This window comes from Camelus ferus, chromosome 13 (genome assembly GCF_009834535.1).
Source record: "Camelus ferus isolate YT-003-E chromosome 13, BCGSAC_Cfer_1.0, whole genome shotgun sequence".
Classification (NCBI taxonomy): domain Eukaryota; kingdom Metazoa; phylum Chordata; class Mammalia; order Artiodactyla; family Camelidae; genus Camelus; species Camelus ferus.
The window spans coordinates 64,967,151-64,986,823 of NC_045708.1; the positions used below are offsets into that span (position 1 = coordinate 64,967,151).

The window sequence follows — 19,673 nt, forward strand, 5'->3', positions numbered from 1 at the left end:
AATGAAATGGAATACAATATGCTTTTTTATAAACAAAAATATGAATGTTAGCAGTTATTTAAAACCCAAATGTCCTGGATTTTAAAAAAAACCCACATCTTAAAATATATGAGGGACAAATTACGTCACTTGAATTATGATCATGTGTTTGAAATATTTTCCCACAGGCAGACTGTTTGTCCACGAGTGGGCCCACCTCCGCTGGGGGGTGTTTGATGAGTACAATGATGATGAGCCTTTCTACAGCGCTTCGTCAAAGAAAATCGAAGCAACAAGGCATGGCCACTTCAACTGTCTTAAATTACTTCAGGCAGTAATTTCTGATTTTCCTTAGCCTGGTTTCTTTCAAAATCCATTTACTTATTTTTGTTCCAATGTGGGTAACAAATGCTTTGTCACAAATGGTGCCTTCCTGTTTTTTTAAAAAAATATATCTTAAAGTAGCTGGTTGATCATTTAAAACACACATAACTTCAAGAGCAGTTTGCAGCCAAGCTAGCATATCTTTACACCTCTCCACATCAGTTGCTGGAACTCATTTGTGCTGAAGTTAGTGCTCTGTGAAGAGGGTTGCACTTTGTGCCAGGAGATCAAAATTATTTATGCTGCTAAAGAAAGAAAGGGATAGCTATACTTATGGAGTAGTGTGAATGCCGACTGAGTAGGAAATCAACCAGCTTCAAAGAGCCAAACAGAAATGTCTTGGGATTTATAAAGTTCACGTTAAACTACCAATCTAACATCACAGTTAATAACAGACAATCCTCTTGGTTCTGAGATCAAGAGAACAGAATGTTTGGGGAAATCAATCTAAAATTGGGTGCCATCAGCTTAATCAATCTTAGATGCCTGGCTGGGGTTGGAGATTATCAAAAATACAAATTTCAGTAAAATCTGAATTTCCTCAGAACCACTGCGCCAACTTGCAGGATGCTTATTTTAAAGACTATTGTGTTGATTACATTTGTTTACATTGCATTCACCTAAATGTCTAAGTCTCTGCCAAAGAATATTCATCATGATTGTTAATACAGATAACATCATTACATTCGCTGAGTTTTGAGGCAATAAAGGCATGCATATATTTAGAAGACTCCATAAATTACTGAATGAAATCTAGTCATTGCTTTTTGAATTTGAACTGGATGCACATTGAAAAGATGAGATACAGTCACATTCCAGCATATTTATGGTAATCACTGCCACTTGTGGCCAATTCCACGAAATAAAACACAAGCTTGAAATCCCTCCACCAGTCTTTACCACCCTAGGCAGTACCCCAGTCTTTCCTTCAAGCCACATTTCACTTTGGATAAAACTGCTCATTGAATAATCAAAAAACCTGTAGCTATGCAACACTTTATTCTTTGAGGATATCTTCTTTGAATAAGAAATATACAAAGAGCCTTAGGTAAAGTGGTACCTAGAGTAAGTGATTTCACAGGTTGCCTTGTGCAGGTGCCTGCAGTGCACTTACCTACTAGGAGAGACGTGTGGGAAAGGGGAGCCTACGGATCCATTAGCATAAGGACAGCTGGGGCTTTAATTCCCACAGAGAACTCAGCCACTGCATATACTGGGTAGCCCACTCAAAATTTCCCTCTGAAATTTCTTGAAAAACAGATAAGTTCCCTGATAGAACCCTTAAACTTAGCTCTCAAAATAGGAAGTGTATGGTATACAAATAAGAATAAAAATCTTGATAAAGATCATTATTAAAAACCTTGATATAAAGACCACTTATGATTTTCAAAAACTGTTGATGATTAGGTTGCCTTAAAGACTAACTGTCATTTATTTTCAGGTGTTCCACAGGTATTACCGGTATCAACAGAGTTTACAAGTGCCAAGGGGACAGCTGTATAACTAGTAGATGCAAAACCTGATTCTAAGACAAAACTGTATGAAAAAGATTGTCAGTTCTTCCCTGATAAATATCAAACTGAAAAGGCATCCATAATGTTTATGCAAAGTATTGATTCTGTAAGTATGCCAACCATTACTTCAGACTGGATATTTATAATCAAAGGATATGTTATCATGTTTATAAAATATCTGTGCAGGTGACCTGAGGGATTAGATACATTAATAAAGGGTCCTTTGAACATTGACTGGCGCACAGTAAAGCACTTAACTAGTGCTAACCATTATTACTATTAATGAAAAATCATCTTACTATTATAGGTTTCCTCAGTGAATCATATTTCATTCAATAAACAACACACTTGGAGAATAGATTTTTGATTTTTTTCAGATTTGTAGTTGAGTTTTCAAATGCATTGTATATAAAGATTATTTTTATTAACATATAGGTCGTTGAATTCTGTAATGAAAAAAACCATAACCGAGAAGCTCCAAGCCTACAAAACAAAATGTGCGATTCTAGAAGCACATGGGAGGTGATCAGCAATTCTGAGGATTTTAAAAACACAACAGCAATGGTGACACAACCTCCTCCACCTGTCTTCTCGCTGCTGAAGATCCAGGAAAGAATTGTGTGCTTAGTTCTTGATAAGTCTGGAAGCATGCTAGTAAGTTCAGGGGTCCATTTTTCCTGGCTGTAGGGACAGAGCACTGAATGTCTAAGAACACTGACTGCTACCTACACCTGGGTTCTTCTAAGTTGCGTGGTACTTATGCCATCACTTTCTGTGACCTTGATCTCAAAGGGGCAATGAATATTATAATGAAAGAAGGATGGCAATAGAGTTAGAAGGACCTAGTACAAAAATCTCTATTTTTTCCAGAAAATGGAGAGTTTATTGAGGAGCAATTTTAGGCCCCTTAGTAAAGCTTTTGTTAGAAGAGCAGAACTAGAGATTGAAATACAGAGATGTTTCCTGACCTTGCTCCCTTTATGTACTGGGAATGCTTGATGGGCATGGGGACAGAACAGATTGGGAGGCTTCTGAACTCCATCCCAAATTAAGGAACAAGACTAACCAGAAGAATTCTTAACATGACTTTATCTTATGTGCATCATATATATGAATTACCTCTTTATGCTCAAAGACATAGAGAAAAAGCATCACCATAAAGAAGATATGGCCAGATTCAGCTACTCATTCCTTCTACCCTCATTAAGTGGATGGTAGACATTGTACTAGGGTTTAGGAATAGAGATCCATATAGTTCATAGCTGAACAGAGAAAATTTTCTCTCTGTTTCCCATCATGAATTAACTTACAATCATCTTTCAAAATTTTGTGTAGGCACTCACTTCCTCCAGGACATGGTCTGATCTTCCAGACGAGGCTAATAGCCCTTCTGCAGATCTCCCACAATGACCTGTGCAAACTTCTATTATTATCTATATATTATATTGAAATTACACATTTCTTTTCCACTATAGTGGGACCTCCTCTAGGACTTGGAGCCATTTTCCCTAGGAACTGGGTCACCTAGGACTTGAAGCAGTCATTCATATTTGTATTGCTTTTGCCTAGAATAGGGTTTACCACATGTAGGCACTCAATAAATAATTGTTGAAAAGAATTGACAACAAATTAGCAGATGTAATGTGATTAAGGTACCCAGAAGGATGGCATATTTGAGGGAGAACAGAGCATGCTGAAGATCAGGAATAATGTCTTCAACAAATGGGGGTTGGATGGTTAGTGGAAAGGGCAGAGGATGGTACAGCTGAATGAAATAATCCATAATAGACAGGGTTTCAGAAAGAGCATCAGTGTGCTGGACACCAGCACATGAACGTGTTCTAGGAAGTGTCACTGGGGAGAGATGAGGTTCTTGACTGGGAGAAGACAAGTAGCTTCCCCTAGACAGAGCCAAGTTTAAAGGGAAAGCAAAGCGGTAGGGAGAACCCTCAAAGATGGGGGTGTAGAAGTTCCTCACTGTGATTTGGTTTTAGGGAGTTCAGAGGAAAATTTGGGCATGTGTTGGGAAGAGGTACTACAGATCAGCTGGTATTGAGGCACTGATAAAAGACAAATGAATGAAGTGTACATCCTAGGAGACAGGGACGTGAGTCTTAATGGAATACCAAAGAACCAATTCCAATTAATCCACTACTGGAAATACAGAGGGAGATCAGAAGAGGAAATAGGTAAGGTAGGGATGGAGTCTCTCAGCATTTAGAGTAAGTTTCATCTTTGGGTCGTGTAGTGGCCAGGGGATGGGGAGATTTCAGTCCCTAGGTAGAGTCCATGATAATCTGGTTTGATACTGTGGGACCCGGAGAGTAGTTTCATCTTGATACAACTGGAACAGAGGATCCCAAGGGGAATTAGGCAGTCTCTAAGGTGTGAGTCATCATTCCTCAATGCCAATCCAACCCCCATCCTACCTACAGCTCTAATTCGGGTGCTTAGAAGCCAAGAATCTGCTCTAGTTAAAACCCTCCGTTCCTTACTATATTAAACATGTGAGTCCCATGATAAACAAAACTATATTTTTAAATTTTATCAATTGAAAAAATGCTTTCTTTAATAATACCATTACTATTGATAGAAAATCTTTAAGTAGATATTTCGTTCACTCAGCTTATGTGATCTTCTATTGTTTTCCAATGAAAAACTACTTGTTTGCTTTTCTTATTCTTTTTTATTCAGAATTATAACCGCCTAAACCGAATGAATCAAGCAGCCAAACATTTCCTGCTGCAGACCGTTGAAAACGGATCCTGGGTGGGGATGGTGCACTTTGATAGTTCTGCAAGCATCATAAGCAATCTAATCCAAATAAGCAGCAGCAGCGAAAGAAACAAGCTCTTGGAGAGTTTACCTACACGTGCTGGTGGAGGAACCTCCATCTGCTCTGGAATTAGAACAGGATTTCAGGTGAAAATCGTACTTCAAGTATAGTCTGTTTGTTTATTATTAGAACATTTTTGTAAGCGCTGGCTGCACATACTTGCTCCCTAATTTTAACGTAACTAATTCTAAGAAGCAGAGATATAAGCATATAGAAAAAAAAGTCACTTGCCAATTTTGATTGGATCAATGAAAAGTGAATAAATTAATGGGTGAGTAAATAACTATTAAAATTCCACTGGAATATAAGTCAAACAAGGTCAGAGACGGTGTCTTGTTACCATGCAGTAATCAGTGCTTAATAAATGTTAGTTAAAGAAGTAACAGTGCTTGGGCAGCAAAAGTCACCAAATTTTAAGGCAAGGAAGCAAGTTATATGGTATGATTCCACTTTAGGCCAACCCTTGTTTTAGTTTCTGAGACATTCAGTTAGGGAAACTGTTTATCCGTCAAAGCAGAGGTAGCAGGAACTGTTAGTTACACTCAGGGTAAGGAGTACTGGTCGGAACATGCGTTTTGACATCAGAGCACTGGCTCTACTACTCACTAGCTATGTGATCTAAGAAAAGTTTTCCGTCTCTTTGGACTCTCAATGCCTTAACTATAAAGTATAGGAAAATAAGAATGCCCATCTCATAGGATTATTACGAGACTTAAGTGAAATGATTCGTGTTCATACTTAAGACAATATGCATTATATTCTAAGGTAAACATATAATTCATAATAACTATTGCTGTGAGCCTTGTTTTTATCCAAATGGTCATCTTGAGCCCATGATTAATTAATATTAATGATGTCATTTTCCTGCTTGGAAATCCTCCTGTCTCCTAATGGTTTATAAAATTAAGTCCTAATTCTTCAGTCTGATGTTATTTAAAAGCTTCTCATCCTCTGATAAACTTGCCCTCACCTCTCTTGCCAGCCTTTTTTCTCAGTTCTCCACTCTCAACGCTCTATGCTCCAACCAATTTACTGCACACATTGTTCTCCAAGCACACTGTGTACTAACAGCCTCCATACATTTGCCGTGCGATTCCTCTGCCTAAAATGCTTCTTTCTTTTCCATCTTTGCATGTTGAAATTCTACCAATACTACTAAGTCCTTGTTCCTTCATGTAAATTTTCCTGCTACTCCCAAACCTACTGAATCTCCCTCTTTATGCGTTGCATGGCATTTAGCTTTCTAACATGATGTCCTGGGTTCAAACCCCAGTTATCACTTACTAGCTTTCTGACCCTAAGCATCACTTCCCTAATCTTTAATTACTTCATTGGTATAATGGGGTGGTGAAAGCTAGCATGCATTGTTGTTCATGTTTAATTTATTCAACATAGTAGGGAGCAGGGAGCAAGAATAGTGTATTTGAATTTATTCAACATAAAGTTATTTATGGGTCAAGCAAAGCTTGCTTGCTAATTCAGTGGGGAACAAATAATACATTAATCAAAAATCAACCAATCAATTAATTTTATAAAGCAATAATTGAAGACTGTGGAGAATGTGTTGTAAAGGAACTCAACAGAGTGGTGTGATAAAGTGACCGGGAAAACAGTGGCAGTCCCAGCTTTAGGCAGAGAGGCCACTGAGGCGCTCTCTGAAGGGAGACGTTTAAGCTAAGATTTGAAGGATGAGAAGGAAACATTGGTTCAGGCAGAAAGGAAAGGAGCTCAATACTAATGTCATGTATTCTTTGAACACCATCAATATGCTTAGCTTTCTGGTTCGATCTATTAGAGGTAAAATAAAAGTTATATGAGTAAAATCCCTAACCTTGACCTGCTTAGAACTGTCCATATCTTTTCTTTAAAGGCATACTGAGGACTCCCTAATTTAGAATCATTAACTTAAAAAAAAGTTGAAGTGGACTCTTCTTTTTTTTTTTGATATTCAATTTTTAGGTAATCACGTTTATTGGCAATTTGAGGGTTGATATCCACTATTAAGGTAAAAAGTATCTTTTGTTGTTGTTTGTTTTGGTGTTTTTATTTTTATTTTTTTATTGAGGTATAGTCATTTTATAATGTTGTGTTGAATTCCAGTGAAGAGCACAATTTTTCAGTTATACTTGAACATACATACAGTCACTGTCACATTCTCTTTCGCTGTGAGCCAAGGTAAAAAGTATTTTAATAACAACCTGTGTTTTTTTTAATGTTCTTTGGTTCAATGCTATTTGGAGTTAAGGGTTTTCAAGGGGGGTTTATTTTATTTTATTTTATTTTATTTTTGAAGTGCACTGAATGCATCTAGCTGTATATGCAACAGACTTTATACACTGAAGGCTTGTCAAGGGGCACTCTGCTCAAAGAAAGAAAAATATTTAATGCCACGTTCTGCCATCATGTTTTAGTGTCTGGTTGCCCTGAGTTCCCCAGACTGAGATGTCATTGTCATTTAACTCAAGTAGGATTTTCCACAGCCCTGTTCCCGCAAAAATTCATCTGAGCAGACATTCCTTACAGTAAGCAAACAGAAAATAAGAAGCCATGTTTAAGTTCCCTTGGTAGTGATTGACTGCAGATTCTATGATTCTATAATTTAAAAAAAAAAAAAGCTATCTCTTCTTTTCTGCACACTTTATTTTCTATGTCCATTTTTTCCTAATCTTTCATAAGTCTGTCTGATCTAGGAACACCTGTAATAATGCTCTAATTATATTTGTAGGTAATTAGAAGCCTTTACTCCCAAATAGATGGATCTGAAATAGTACTGCTGACTGATGGGGAAGATAGCTCTGCAAAGACTTGTATTGAAGAAGTGACAAATAGTGGGGCCATCATTCATTTTATTGCTCTGGGAGAAAATGCTGATGAAGCAGTCATAGAGATGAGCATCGTAACAGGTAAAACATGACTTATTCTAGTCCTCTGGTAGCAATGCATAAGTGTACAGGCTGACAACAACAATTTCTCTTGGGGTCTTGCTCTGCAGATGCTGTGCCAGGAACTTGGGACCAGAGTTAAACCAGACCGAATCTCAAGGCACTCCCAGTCCACCTGGCTGGAGAAACAAATGAAACTACTAATCAGACAGCATAATCAGATAGGAGACATACGTAGGAGGCAAGCACTGTGTGAGCAGAGGAAGGCACTAATTCTTCCAGGGTTGTACAGAGTCAGGGAAAGAAGGCCTGAGAGATGAGGTGACTTTTGAGCTTTATCTTGAACAAAATGTTGACTTTTTCTGGAGGAAAGAGGAGTGAGAGAAGATGATCAGGTTATGAGTAAAAAAAAAAAAAAAAAGAAAGAAAATCACATTGAGATGACAATGCACAGAATGTTGAGGGATAGTAGGAAATCCATGAGACCAGAGAGCCCAGGTTGTGGATTAAAGGATGTGAGATTAACAGAAGCTCAGGTTGAGTAAATATAGTAACAACAAGGTTTCTAGATTAAATACACAATAGCTATTATCTTAGACAGAGACATGATGAAAATGGACTACATGTTTTCAGTGCCTTCTTAAACATAGTAGAGAATACATAATTCATAACATTATGAATATCAGTTATTGTTGTGAATTGACCTCCAGTGTTACCAAATATACGCTTGCTTTTTAATGCTTAATTGTACAAACTCCCATCATTTCAAAGTACTTTCATTGCCACTGTGAAATATTTTTGTCCCAAGTATTCCCCCTAGAGTAGTCCTTTTTTGGACTTATTTCTGTTGCTTACCATTCTTCGGTCTCCTCATTGCCAGCTGTTGTCAGGGTACCTCAATATAAAAGCTCTTTAACCTTTCTGCTTTTCTGATTCTGATCCACTTGTGCTGGAAAACCTGAAAGCTGACACTGTCAGAAATGTATCTTAAATGGAAGTGAATGATCCCCCTAAAGGGTTATGTGAAGTCTGTGAGCTTTAGAACGTGAAACTGTAACATCTTCTCTGATTATTTCATGCATTTCAGCCAGGATGATTTCTATACATGGGCTTTAAAAGTAGCTTACACTTTCCAGGTGTGACATTTTAAAGTTAACACTTGTGAGTTAATCTTCACATCTATCTGATTTTGGTCTATTTTGATAATACATATTGAAACTATGATTTTGTTTATCCTGTTACCTTATTAATCACTAAAATGTGAAAAACACTCATTTTCTGAAAAGCAGCCTAGTTAATATATTTACATTTTAGGGGGAAGCCACTTTTATGCTTCGGATGTAGCCGAGAACAATGGCCTCATCGATTCTTTTGCTGCCCTTACATCAGGAAACACCGGTGCTTCCCAGCAGTCCCTTCAGGTCAGAGTTCCCAGTCCTTGGGTTTTTGTGTTTGCGTTTAGCAATAGCAAAAAAAATAGTAATAATCTGGTTGTTATAAGTTTTGAGTTATATATCTTTCTCAAATAAAATTTTAATTAAAATTAAAAATCTGAAATAGAAATTATCCTTTAGATAGGACCAAATTAAACAGCGAAATTGTGAAATAAGCAGTGAAATAGCAGATGTGGTTTTTTTTTTTTCTGTTTCCATAGGGTTTGGTTAAAGGATAACATCAAAACCTAATATTGTTAAATTTTCCACCAAAAATAGACTTTGTTCAATAATCCAGCATCCATTCTTCTATGAATGCATTAAAAAAAATCTCATGCTTCCAAGATTTCCCTCTCCTACTACAAAATAGATTTAAATTAGATAAGTGAACTCAAGAACCTGGTTTGGAAACGGAAGAATTATATCCTGGAAATAAATTTGTCAGGAGAAAGAGAGTGAATAATCAGTGCATAGCGACAAGCCTACGGTTTGTCTTACCTCTTCAATCACTTCTTCACTGGCTTTTTATTTTATTCACCCCTCTTCTCTTTGTTCACCTCAATTCCCTTTCTCTTCTGTGTTCCAATAACACAAGCATTTTCTGTTATTTATGTTTTCAAAAACCTCGAGTAAACTGATTCTTCTTTGTTTGTGTCCCATGCAAAATGTCAACACAGTATGCCTCCTTTAAAATATATTTTACAAAATTCTGTTTCTCTCCACATCCATTCCAACTTAAGTCTATATCATGTCACTTTTTGCCAAGTCATCTGTCTTCCATCTCCCAATTCACATCACTGCCTACATTAAAACTTGCCATATTCATCTAAACAAACCTATTTGCCTCTACTCTCTAACAGTGAGGAGGACAGAAGTTACAGGATGCAAGGTTAGAATAATATTGCAGATTGGTTTGGAGATCTTGTCTGTAGTTCAACCTATAATCAAATTAAAAATTGGTCTCAGATTTAGCTTGGCAGCGTACAGAGAATAAATTAAAGGAAGATAAAGCTCATTTCTGAGGGTTTCAACCTGGTTGACTGAGAGACTGATGATACAATTGTCTAAAATTGACAAGTAAGGTGAGAGATGTGATTCTGAGGATATTATTTTGTCTTTGTTTTACCTGTGGTAACTTTGAGTGGATGGTGATATATTAAAGTGGAATACACCAAAAGAACTTTTAAAATAGAAGAGCAGAGAGTGGGAAATCAGCTGCAGATGAGACATTCTCACGCAGGAGGTGCTCAAAGTTTTGAGAATGGACTTTATAAACAGCGCAAAAGAAGGAGGAATAAAGTTTTGTTCCCATCATTTAAAATACTGGCAGTTTCTTAAATAGAGAAATTACAGAAAGAAAGCAAAGTTTTCAAAAGGTTATCTGGACTGATGGACATGATGAGTACGTCTTGGGTGAGAAGAGTGACAAGGTAGAGGTATACGGTAACAACCTGAGTGGAGGGGAACTTGGATTTGGATGGTGGTGCCGGAAGATAGAGAAAAGGTTGCATCTCACTCTTTATTTAGCTATTTTCCCATAGTACTGCTATGTAGACAAAGCCTTCTAGCTTTGCTACACTTTCCTGATGGGGAGGTTTAAGGAGTCATTTACATTCAAATTTCAGTCAATAATAATATTTTGTTCACTCAAAGATATGTCCATTTAACATAGAGTAAGATATTTGTCATTGCCATCATGTTTCAGTGGTACAATTTATGCTCTTCTATCAGCATTGGTGTAAAGGTATCTTTGGTTTAAGACTGGGTTGGAATAGAAGTGGGGTTCCCCATCATTCTGGAAATGACACATCTGGAGAAAACACTTTCTTGGTCAGTCAATAAAGCTGGCTCTCCTTGCTAAGAGCTGTCCACAAAGACTTGAAAAACTTTCCTTTAAACTCCTCTCAGAAAGGTCCTATCTTTCACTTCTCTTCTCAGGATTCCAACCTTCATAGATGTCAGTTTACCCTCTTTCCACTCTTGTTGGACATGATTACTGTCCGGTGCTACATGCTCTATAATGTGTGAAAAATTATTTCAAGATTTCACATCAGGAAAGATATCCCTAAGTGCTTGTCTTATTTGCTAGTCCCGATGTTCTCTCTTGAATTCCACCCTTACTGTGTCTCTACTCAAATCCTCTAGCCACCGTCACTAAGTGTTTTCTTTTAGGTCATCATGAAAATGATAAGCTGAGGGCACCACACACACACACACACACACACACACACACACACACACACACACATATCTTATAGCTAACCTCCTCAGAGGCAGTTTCATCCTCTAACGCCGAATCCTAGGGTGGGGATTCGCCAAGACAAATGGGAAAATAAAAATAGGGCCATATCTCCAACTGTGAAACCCATTCTCCCGCTCTAATGTTTTTATTATCCCTGTCCTGTTCTCAGTCCTTATATTTCCACACTGACAACTGTCAGTGACTGTCAGTGACAACTGTTCTGACTGACAACTGTCACATCCCAATCAGCATTCAGGGCACTCACAAGACTATAGGAGTATGCCATATTTAAGTTTGTTTTCAGGGAAGAAATTAAAAACCATGGTAAAAAGTAAACAGAATAAAATTGCTCTCTTCTCCATTCATTAATTTTTTAATATATTTTAACAGCTTGAAAGTAAGGGATTAAAACTCAACAGTAATGCCTGGATGAATGGCACTGTGGTAATTGACAGCACTGTGGGAAAGGACACATTCTTTCTCATCACATGGAACCAACAATCTCCCACTATTTCCCTCTGGGATCCCAATGGAACACCGATGGAAAATTTCACAGTGGACACAGATTCCAAAATGGCCTACCTCAATATTCCAGGAAATGCAAAGGTGAACAATCAGCTTTTAGATGTCCTTGCAAATTTGTTTTATAGGTGAAAACACATTGTTTAATATCATAAATATAGGTGCCAATACTTGTATCATTTCAAAATTAAGATAAGATAGAATGTACTTTCTATGCATATATGGTCCTGAAAATTTTGGTGATAGGAAAAAAAAAAGAGAACTTATGCATTAGGAGAAAGGAAGAGAAGGGGAAAAATTAGGTAGACTCGGAATAACTTCGAGGAGGCAATGTGGTAAGAGTCTGTGCAGCTTGCTGTGTAGACAACTACACAGTCACTTCTTAGTACTACCAGATCACAGAATCTGTGGACTTCGAGATCAACAAATAAGGCCAAGGCCAAGGCCAAGGCCAACTTTCCAAGATTTATTTTTCCCAACTGAGATTTCATAAAGTTTGGATACCAGGTATGACAATAGTCAGGATGTTCTGTCCAAACTGCCTCAACTTTCATCCTTTTTCCCTCAAAAACCTCAAAACTCTCAAAACCCTGTTTATCCTGCAACAAACTTACAAAATTTATTTTAGAGTCAGAAAGTGGAAATCCAGAAAATACTTTGATCTTGGATACTTAATACATTTCCATTAAATTTTTAGGTGGGTGTTTGGACTTACAGCCTTCAAGCAAAAGTAGACACAGAAATATTAACTGTAACAGTAAATTCTCGGGCAGCAAATTCTTCCGTGCCTCCAATCACAATGAATGCTAAAATGAATAAAGACACAAACAGCTTCCCCAGCCCAATGATTGTTTATGCAGAAATTCTACAAGGGTATTTACCCATTCTTGGAGCCAATGTGACTGCTGTCATTGAATCACAGAGTGGGAAAACAGAAGTTTTGGAACTTTTGGATAACGGTGCAGGTAATTCACAGGTTTTTCTGCATAAGCCTATATTTCCATAACTCAGGATATGCTATGGGTCCCTGTGGCAGTGTGGGTCAGAGGGACAGGCACCAGAATTGGTGCAAATTCCAGGTGAAACTTAAAAAGGGTTTTGCAAGTATCTTGCACATTGTAAGGACTCAATAAATGTTATTAACTGTGATTACTGCTTGTCATCTAGACGACCAATGTCTATCACCAGATAGGAAAGTCTTGTTCAGGAGATTGAGTGCAGCATCCAGAATTCTGAACAAGTGTTTCTTAGGGGCACATCATCAAAAAAAGTCTGGCCAGAGAGAGTGAAACAGCAACAATATGGAATTAAGCGGTACAGTTTGGGCCCCTGGCAGGGGAGAGGTGACAGGCAGGAGCAATTCCCAACAGCTGGGGAAAAAAGTGCACCGATAGTCTTGGGAACTGAGGCCCAAGGGCAGGCAGACCTGCCATAAGAGAGGAGGGGATGTCACTGGGGCATCATCAGATACCAGATCTGACTGGAAGGAAACAAGACATACCGCGTTGGTCATGCTCTATCTCCTTGGTCTGTGTGAGTGAATGGTACTTAAAGACCTTTTCCCAGACTCTGGATTATTCTGGGAACTAAACCTTCTTTTGAGAGATCATTGAGCAAGGAAATTACCATATCAACAATCTTCTGAGTTGTCAGAATTTTCTGTCAGCTTGTTTTCAATGTAATTAAATCAGTCAGCTTATAATCCTACCATCAACTATAGCTGGCCCTGTGAAAAATTTAGAAGGCAAAATTGTTCTTTGGTTCACCTCAGTACCATCATCTGATGTGACAATATTTTCCTAAACTATCCTGTGACCCTTTGCTTTTCCCTCACGCACTGATGCTACATCAGAACTCCAGCATCTTGTTTCATTTCTCAAGGTGAAATGAAATTTCTCAAATGAAACCTGATGACTACTTAGCTAATTTGGAATGCCTTTACCAAAGAAAGTATTGGTGTTTGACAATGACTTGGAGCAGGTGTTCTCAAACTTTAGTGTGCAAGGGAACGACCTGGAGGGCTGTTTATAATGCAGAATGCTGGGCCTACTCTAGGGGGTCTAAGAGATAGACATTCCTAACATGATCCAACAAGATGCAGGTGCTGTTGGCTCAAGGACCTCACTGCAGGAACATACCCCTTGGAGTATTAAACCCCCTGAGAAATGGGTTTGTAATTTAACAAATGACTCTAGTATTGGTGATCTGAAGAAGTGTCCTTATGATACAGTATTCTTGAGCTCCCCCAAATGTTTATTCTAACAATGGATGGGGTTTTCCACTGTCAAACCAAAAATTTAATGAATCACAGAGTAAGAGGTGAGGATTAAATATAAAAAGGAGCGGTTGAAGATAAGTCAAAATAAGTAATTTGTAAGTGACTGTAGTGAGAATTAAATCCTCTGCAAGACACTTTCTCTTTAGTGGAGATCCTTTTCCTTTGAGTAGAGAGATGACGTAATTATGTTTAAAGTAAGAGCTGTAAGCAAACTATTTGGCAGAGAAATGGAAAGAGTACTATAATACCTGCATGTAAGTCGATAAGATGAAGGTATTTATCACATATACACAGCCATCGGTATGTGAGGATGTGTGAAATATCAGTACACCTGACACTGATATAATATTGTAAATCAACTCTACTTTGATTTTATAAAACTCAGTTTAGAAAAAATCATATATATTATTTTGTGCATACATACATAAAATAACTCAAGGGAATGAATTCAATAAGATATTGGATGGCAGAGCATAATGGAAATATTCCCCAAGGGGTCAATCACAAAACAGGGGGCCCAATCAAGGGGATATGCTTACAAAGGCCACATGCTTGGCTTAGAAAATGCTTAAATTTCTCATTTTCTTTACAGTAGTAACTTATTCCTTCACTTCTATAACAAGGTGCTGATGTTTTCAAGGATGATGGGGTATACTCAAGATACTTTACAGCCTATTCAGAGAACGGCAGATACAGTTTAAAAGTGCAGGCTCATGGAGGAGACAGTGCTGTCACACGAAACTTAAGGCATCCGCCGAACAGAGCTGCGTATATACCAGGCTGGGTAGTGAATGGTGAGTAACTCGCAATATCTGAAACCCAGTGCTGGCTTGAGCAATTGTGAATTGATACAATGAAGGCTTCAAATACTTTAAAACTCAAAGGATAGCCCCATTTCTGGAATGAAGTTCTCAAGCTACAGTTTGCCTCCAAGTCAGCCTAAGCTTTGGTACAGCGTTTGGCATCTAGTAAGCGCTCAAAAAATGTCAGGCATTATTATATTAGTTCAGAGCATCTTCCCTATAGCAACAATAATATGCCACATTTTCGGCTCAGGATGAAGGAAGCAGGCTAATGTTATATACCTAAGTATAAGCTAGTGGTAGAATTTATCCTTCAGATTACATATGCTGCAAAAGATACATACAGAAGTAAACATTTATTTGGAAAGTTTTTATTGAGTCAAAAGAAAAACAATGTGCAGTGGAAGGTGATGGTAAGGATTAAACAAGCATTCTTTGTTAGCTTTCCTTTGTCTTGTCCTTCATCTTGCGACTTTTAGGGGCTTTCTGTTGGCAATTGGAAAATAACCTGAAATATTATTCCTTAGCACTCGCAGCAGGGAAGAAGTGGTTGGAAGAGAACCGTCAGCAATTTCCCCAGATTTATTCTCAGCTTGGAGATAATTTGAGAAGCAATCCCTTGATTTTTAAAGCACATATTGAAATATATGCCAATATTCCCATTCAGTGCAGCCTTAATTCCAAAGCGATCATCATCCAGTTCTACCCTACAACACCCTCCCTGGTCAGGATGCTAAAGAAAAAATTCTTCCATCAATTGCACGCTTATGACCTTGTCACCAAAATTAGTAAAATATGACTGTGTATATAGAAAAAAAGGGGAAAGATGTGGATTAGGAAATACAATTCACTGAGTTCTGAAAATACTAGTATAGATTTGCACATTTAATACCAAGAATTTTTAATGCAGGAAACATTGAAGGGAATCCACCAAGACCTGAAACTGATGAAGACATTCAGACAAACTTGGAGAGTTTCACCAGAACAGCAACAGGAGGTGCGTTTGTGGTTTCAAATGTTCCAGCTGGTTCCTTACCTGACCTGTACCCACCAAGTCAAATCACAGACCTTGAAGCCACATCAGATGAGGATGAGATCAGGCTAACGTGGACCGCACCAGGAGATAATTTTGATGTTGGAAAAGGTAAGGATGAAATGTTATGCAATGTTGATTAAGAGAAACTTGTTCAAAAGTAAGGGTGTAAGGGTGTGTGAGAGGAAAATAATTTATAATTGATAGCTCAGCAAAGTATTAATTTTATAACCTTATGTTTTGAAACATCAAATGTGATACATTTTAACCTGCTACCACTTTTCATACAAAGAAGGTAGCATTTGGTTGAGTTTAAAAATCAGAATTCAGCTTTTATGGAAAGATAAATATTGGCTCTGGATACGAGTATAAGCTTGGCATAACTAAACAACATTTTTGAGGAAAATTAATAAAAAAATTTAACATGGTATACTCTAGTTTCTAAACTACATGTAATTTTTTTCTTAGTTCAACAGTATATCATAAGAACAAGTGGAAGCATCCTGGATCTAAGAGACAATTTTGATGATGCTCTGCAAGTAAATACTACTGATCTGTTACCAAACGAGGCCAACTCCAAGGAAACCTTTGCATTCAAACCAGGAAACATCTCAGAAGAAAATGCAACGCACATATTCATTGCCATTCAGAGTGTGGATAAAAGCAATCTGACATCAAAAGTATCCAACATTGCACAAGTACCTTTGTTTGTTCCGCAGGCAGATGAAGATCCTCTGCATCCTGATGACAGTCGCCCTAATTCCGGAGTCAGCGTTTCTACCGTGGTGCTGTCAGTAGTTGGCTCTGTGGTCGTTGTTGCTGTGGTTTTGAGCACCACCATTTGTATCTTAAGCAAGAAAAAAAATTCTAGTAGACCTAGAACAGGGTTTTAAAAAACATCAACAACAAAAGTGACAGACGTTTCTGAATTTTAAAATTTGTCATGTGTGATCATGAACTCGTAAAAAAAAATGACTTTAAGAGTTCTAGAAGGGATACTTAGATTAAATATAAACATGCAGAGGTATTTGAAAAATTGTGAATCAACATTAAATTTAAATAATTGTATTTATTATTATTTAATCATAAAAGGTGATGAATAAAGATCTTTTCCCCTATTCATACCTGGCTGTGTATTATCTGACACAAAACTTCTTTACAAAAATTCAGATTTCATCAAGAAGTTGAAGTCGTCTACCAGACTAGCCAAAATACAAGTGTAAGAAAGCAAATAAACAATATATGAGAAGAATGAACTTTGTCTTGGTACTTTCGAGCATAAATTGATTTTGTTATTTTTGCCCAAAGTCTTAAGTTATATACTACTATACACAATGTAAATAAAAGCACATTTACTGGACCTCATTGATATGGAAGACACTATTAAGGAAGCTGGGAAGAGGAAATAAGTTGAGACCCCTGATGACTGGGAATGCGGGTTTTATTCCCGTAGTATTCCTTGGGAATTGACCTGGGCAGTAGGGCATTTGGGGACTGTGCTGTTGAGACGGAATTTCTGTCAGCACCATTGGTTCTGCTAGTGGGCTGGCACCTGCTTGGCCAGTGCTAAAGGCTGTGAATGTGCAGGTAAACATGAAGAAAACAGAAAAGATGTAAGTGTAGGGCAACTGGCTTTTTATTGAGAGGGGGAAAAAGCCTTGAATTCCATATTAGAAATAATAAATAACATACAACAGCCAGACTTTCCCTGTGTCCTTCCCACCCACTAACCACACAGCTCTGGAGGCAAAGCCTGCTAGCCTATAGTACCCTCCCTGATGCTCTGGGGCAATAGCTGTGCTCTGGTGGAACTCGGCTGTAGGCTCTCCCCTTCCAGGGCAGGCTTTGATTTAGATCTATTTTCAGGACTACATCAAGTAGCTAATTGTGCATTAGTAAGAATCAGAAAAATAACTAAATGGTTACCATTGTTGTATTCTGAACAAGCTATAAAATGTGTAGGACTCAGTACAAAATGAAAATGAGGAGCCCCTGTTCAAAAATTAATAAGAATTTCACAACAGCAACAGCAAAGCATTACACCAGGTACAAGGATCTTCTAAGCATGGGGCTCTGTGCAAATGCACAGGTCTCATGCCCATGAAGCTCGCCCTGTCTACAGTCCAGGATAAAGTAGTGAGAGCACCTCTGGCGTAAAGCTTCTGCATGGGTTTTCCATTGTAGCCATATAGCACTCACTATTCATGGTCTAATAGTTGATCTAGTTACCAAGAAAATATAAGATTTGGAAATGAAACCTGGGCACCATCACCTCTGACAGGACATCTAGCTCCAGGAATAAATCTAAGCTTTCCCAGTAAAGAAAGAGGGAGGCCAGTGTGGGGAAGGACAGCCCCTAGTCAACCCCAGAGGTTCGAGTGACAGCAGGATTCCTGAAGAGAAAAGAGACCACATTAGCAACCATCTAACTGGCTGCTGCCCCTGGAGGTGGGCAGTTGGCAGTGTCACAAGCTAAGTATCTGCCTGCAGGGGTCTATCCAAGCTATGGGACCAAGGGTGGTGTACATTCACAACCTCAGCTATTCAGCCAGGACTGAGGAAACCACTTTCTCATGCTCCTACCCATGTTACCTGGTGTTGGCTGGTGTAACAGAGCACGTGTAAATGGCAGGACCCAAACCACAGTGCCTGATGAGCATGCACTATGACGCCAGCATAAAATGGGACTCGGAAGCGCACAGCTCAAAGTAGCTGTGAAGTGAGCCAGGACTGCTGCAGCTCTAACAGGAAAGTCTGGTAGCTAATCTCCAAAAGGATTTCTAAAGATCCACAGCTCCTATTGTTCATGGCCTTGTGTAGTTGCCTCCCATGTTAGGGTATGGGATGGCCACAGTGCCTTGCTTTAATTAATAGAAAGGAGCAGAAATGATGGACAATGCTATTTTTTGTGTTCTTGGGAACCCTGAGCTGCCATTTACAAAATTCAGCCCTGGTGATAGACAGACCACGGGAGGGGTCCCCAAAACCATACAGAGAATGAATGAGGCCTAACTATCCCTGCTTCCCAGTCACATCTCAAGGTGACTCTCTTTGCAGTCATTAGCCTCCAAGCATGATCAGCAAAGAAATCCCCTATTTAAGCCCAGTAAACCAACAGAATTACGGAGAAGACAAAATGGTGTTTGTTTTAAATCACTAAGCTTTCAAATGGTTTGGTCCATAGCACTAGATCACTGAAACAACCAGTGATGGTATTAGTCAGGCTTCCATCTGGCAGTCAGAACCGCCATAGACATTACAGAATTGAGAGTTTATTACAGGGTTAATTGGGGCAGCAAAGAACTGAAGAAAGAATCAGAGAATCAGAAAGAAAGTTACTAACAAGCCTCCCTGGAGCAATGGAGTTGGTTTTCAGTGTTGGATGTTGGAAGCTAAGAAGGCCAAGACCTGGCCTGTGACCATGAGAGGGCTGGTGCAGAAGTTGTGGGAGACTGTTGCCTCTGCATAGCTGCCACCTTTGTGAGTTCGTTGCCAAGTGTCTTGTGGCGGGTCTGGGATCACGACAAGTCAGCAGACCAGCATTTGAGAAGGAGTTGGACATGGAGTTGGGAAGGGCAAGGCTGCCAGACCATCTGCATCGGCTTCTTACTGACTCCTCTCACCCCCTCCCTTCAGTTACCAGGGCTGTCGCACTTCTGCCTTCCAAATCTAAAGCAAACGTCTCTTTCCACCAAATCTAACCTAAAACCCTACAGTTTCTGTGAAATGTATTTCTATTTTCTCCAAGTTACCTTAGCAAAGTCAAT

General features: G+C 38.6%; 1 protein-coding gene and 1 long non-coding RNA gene across 2 annotated transcripts in view; one reads left to right on the forward strand and one right to left on the reverse strand.

Annotated features, from left to right (window-relative positions):
- The window catches only part of CLCA4 (chloride channel accessory 4), a 33,380-nt gene extending 14,864 nt beyond the window's left edge, over positions 1 to 18,516 (forward strand). Inside the window, 12 exon segments of the mRNA XM_032494731.1 lie at positions 168 to 276; positions 1,805 to 1,883; positions 1,885 to 1,983; positions 2,313 to 2,531; positions 4,572 to 4,799; positions 7,439 to 7,616; positions 8,910 to 9,016; positions 11,661 to 11,876; positions 12,490 to 12,757; positions 14,694 to 14,864; positions 15,784 to 16,017; positions 16,375 to 18,516. Coding sequence (XP_032350622.1) covers positions 168 to 276; positions 1,805 to 1,883; positions 1,885 to 1,983; positions 2,313 to 2,531; positions 4,572 to 4,799; positions 7,439 to 7,616; positions 8,910 to 9,016; positions 11,661 to 11,876; positions 12,490 to 12,757; positions 14,694 to 14,864; positions 15,784 to 16,017; positions 16,375 to 16,799 — 2,333 coding nt within the window. The 3' untranslated portion in view covers positions 16,800 to 18,516.
- Positions 6,974 to 16,746, reverse strand: LOC116668129. The gene is made up of 2 exons (XR_004325202.1): positions 16,609 to 16,746; positions 6,974 to 7,774 (listed from the first exon to the last, which is right to left on the reverse strand). It is a non-coding gene; the product is annotated as an uncharacterized LOC116668129 (long non-coding RNA).
- Positions 18,517 to 19,673: the final 1,157 nt, after the last annotated feature.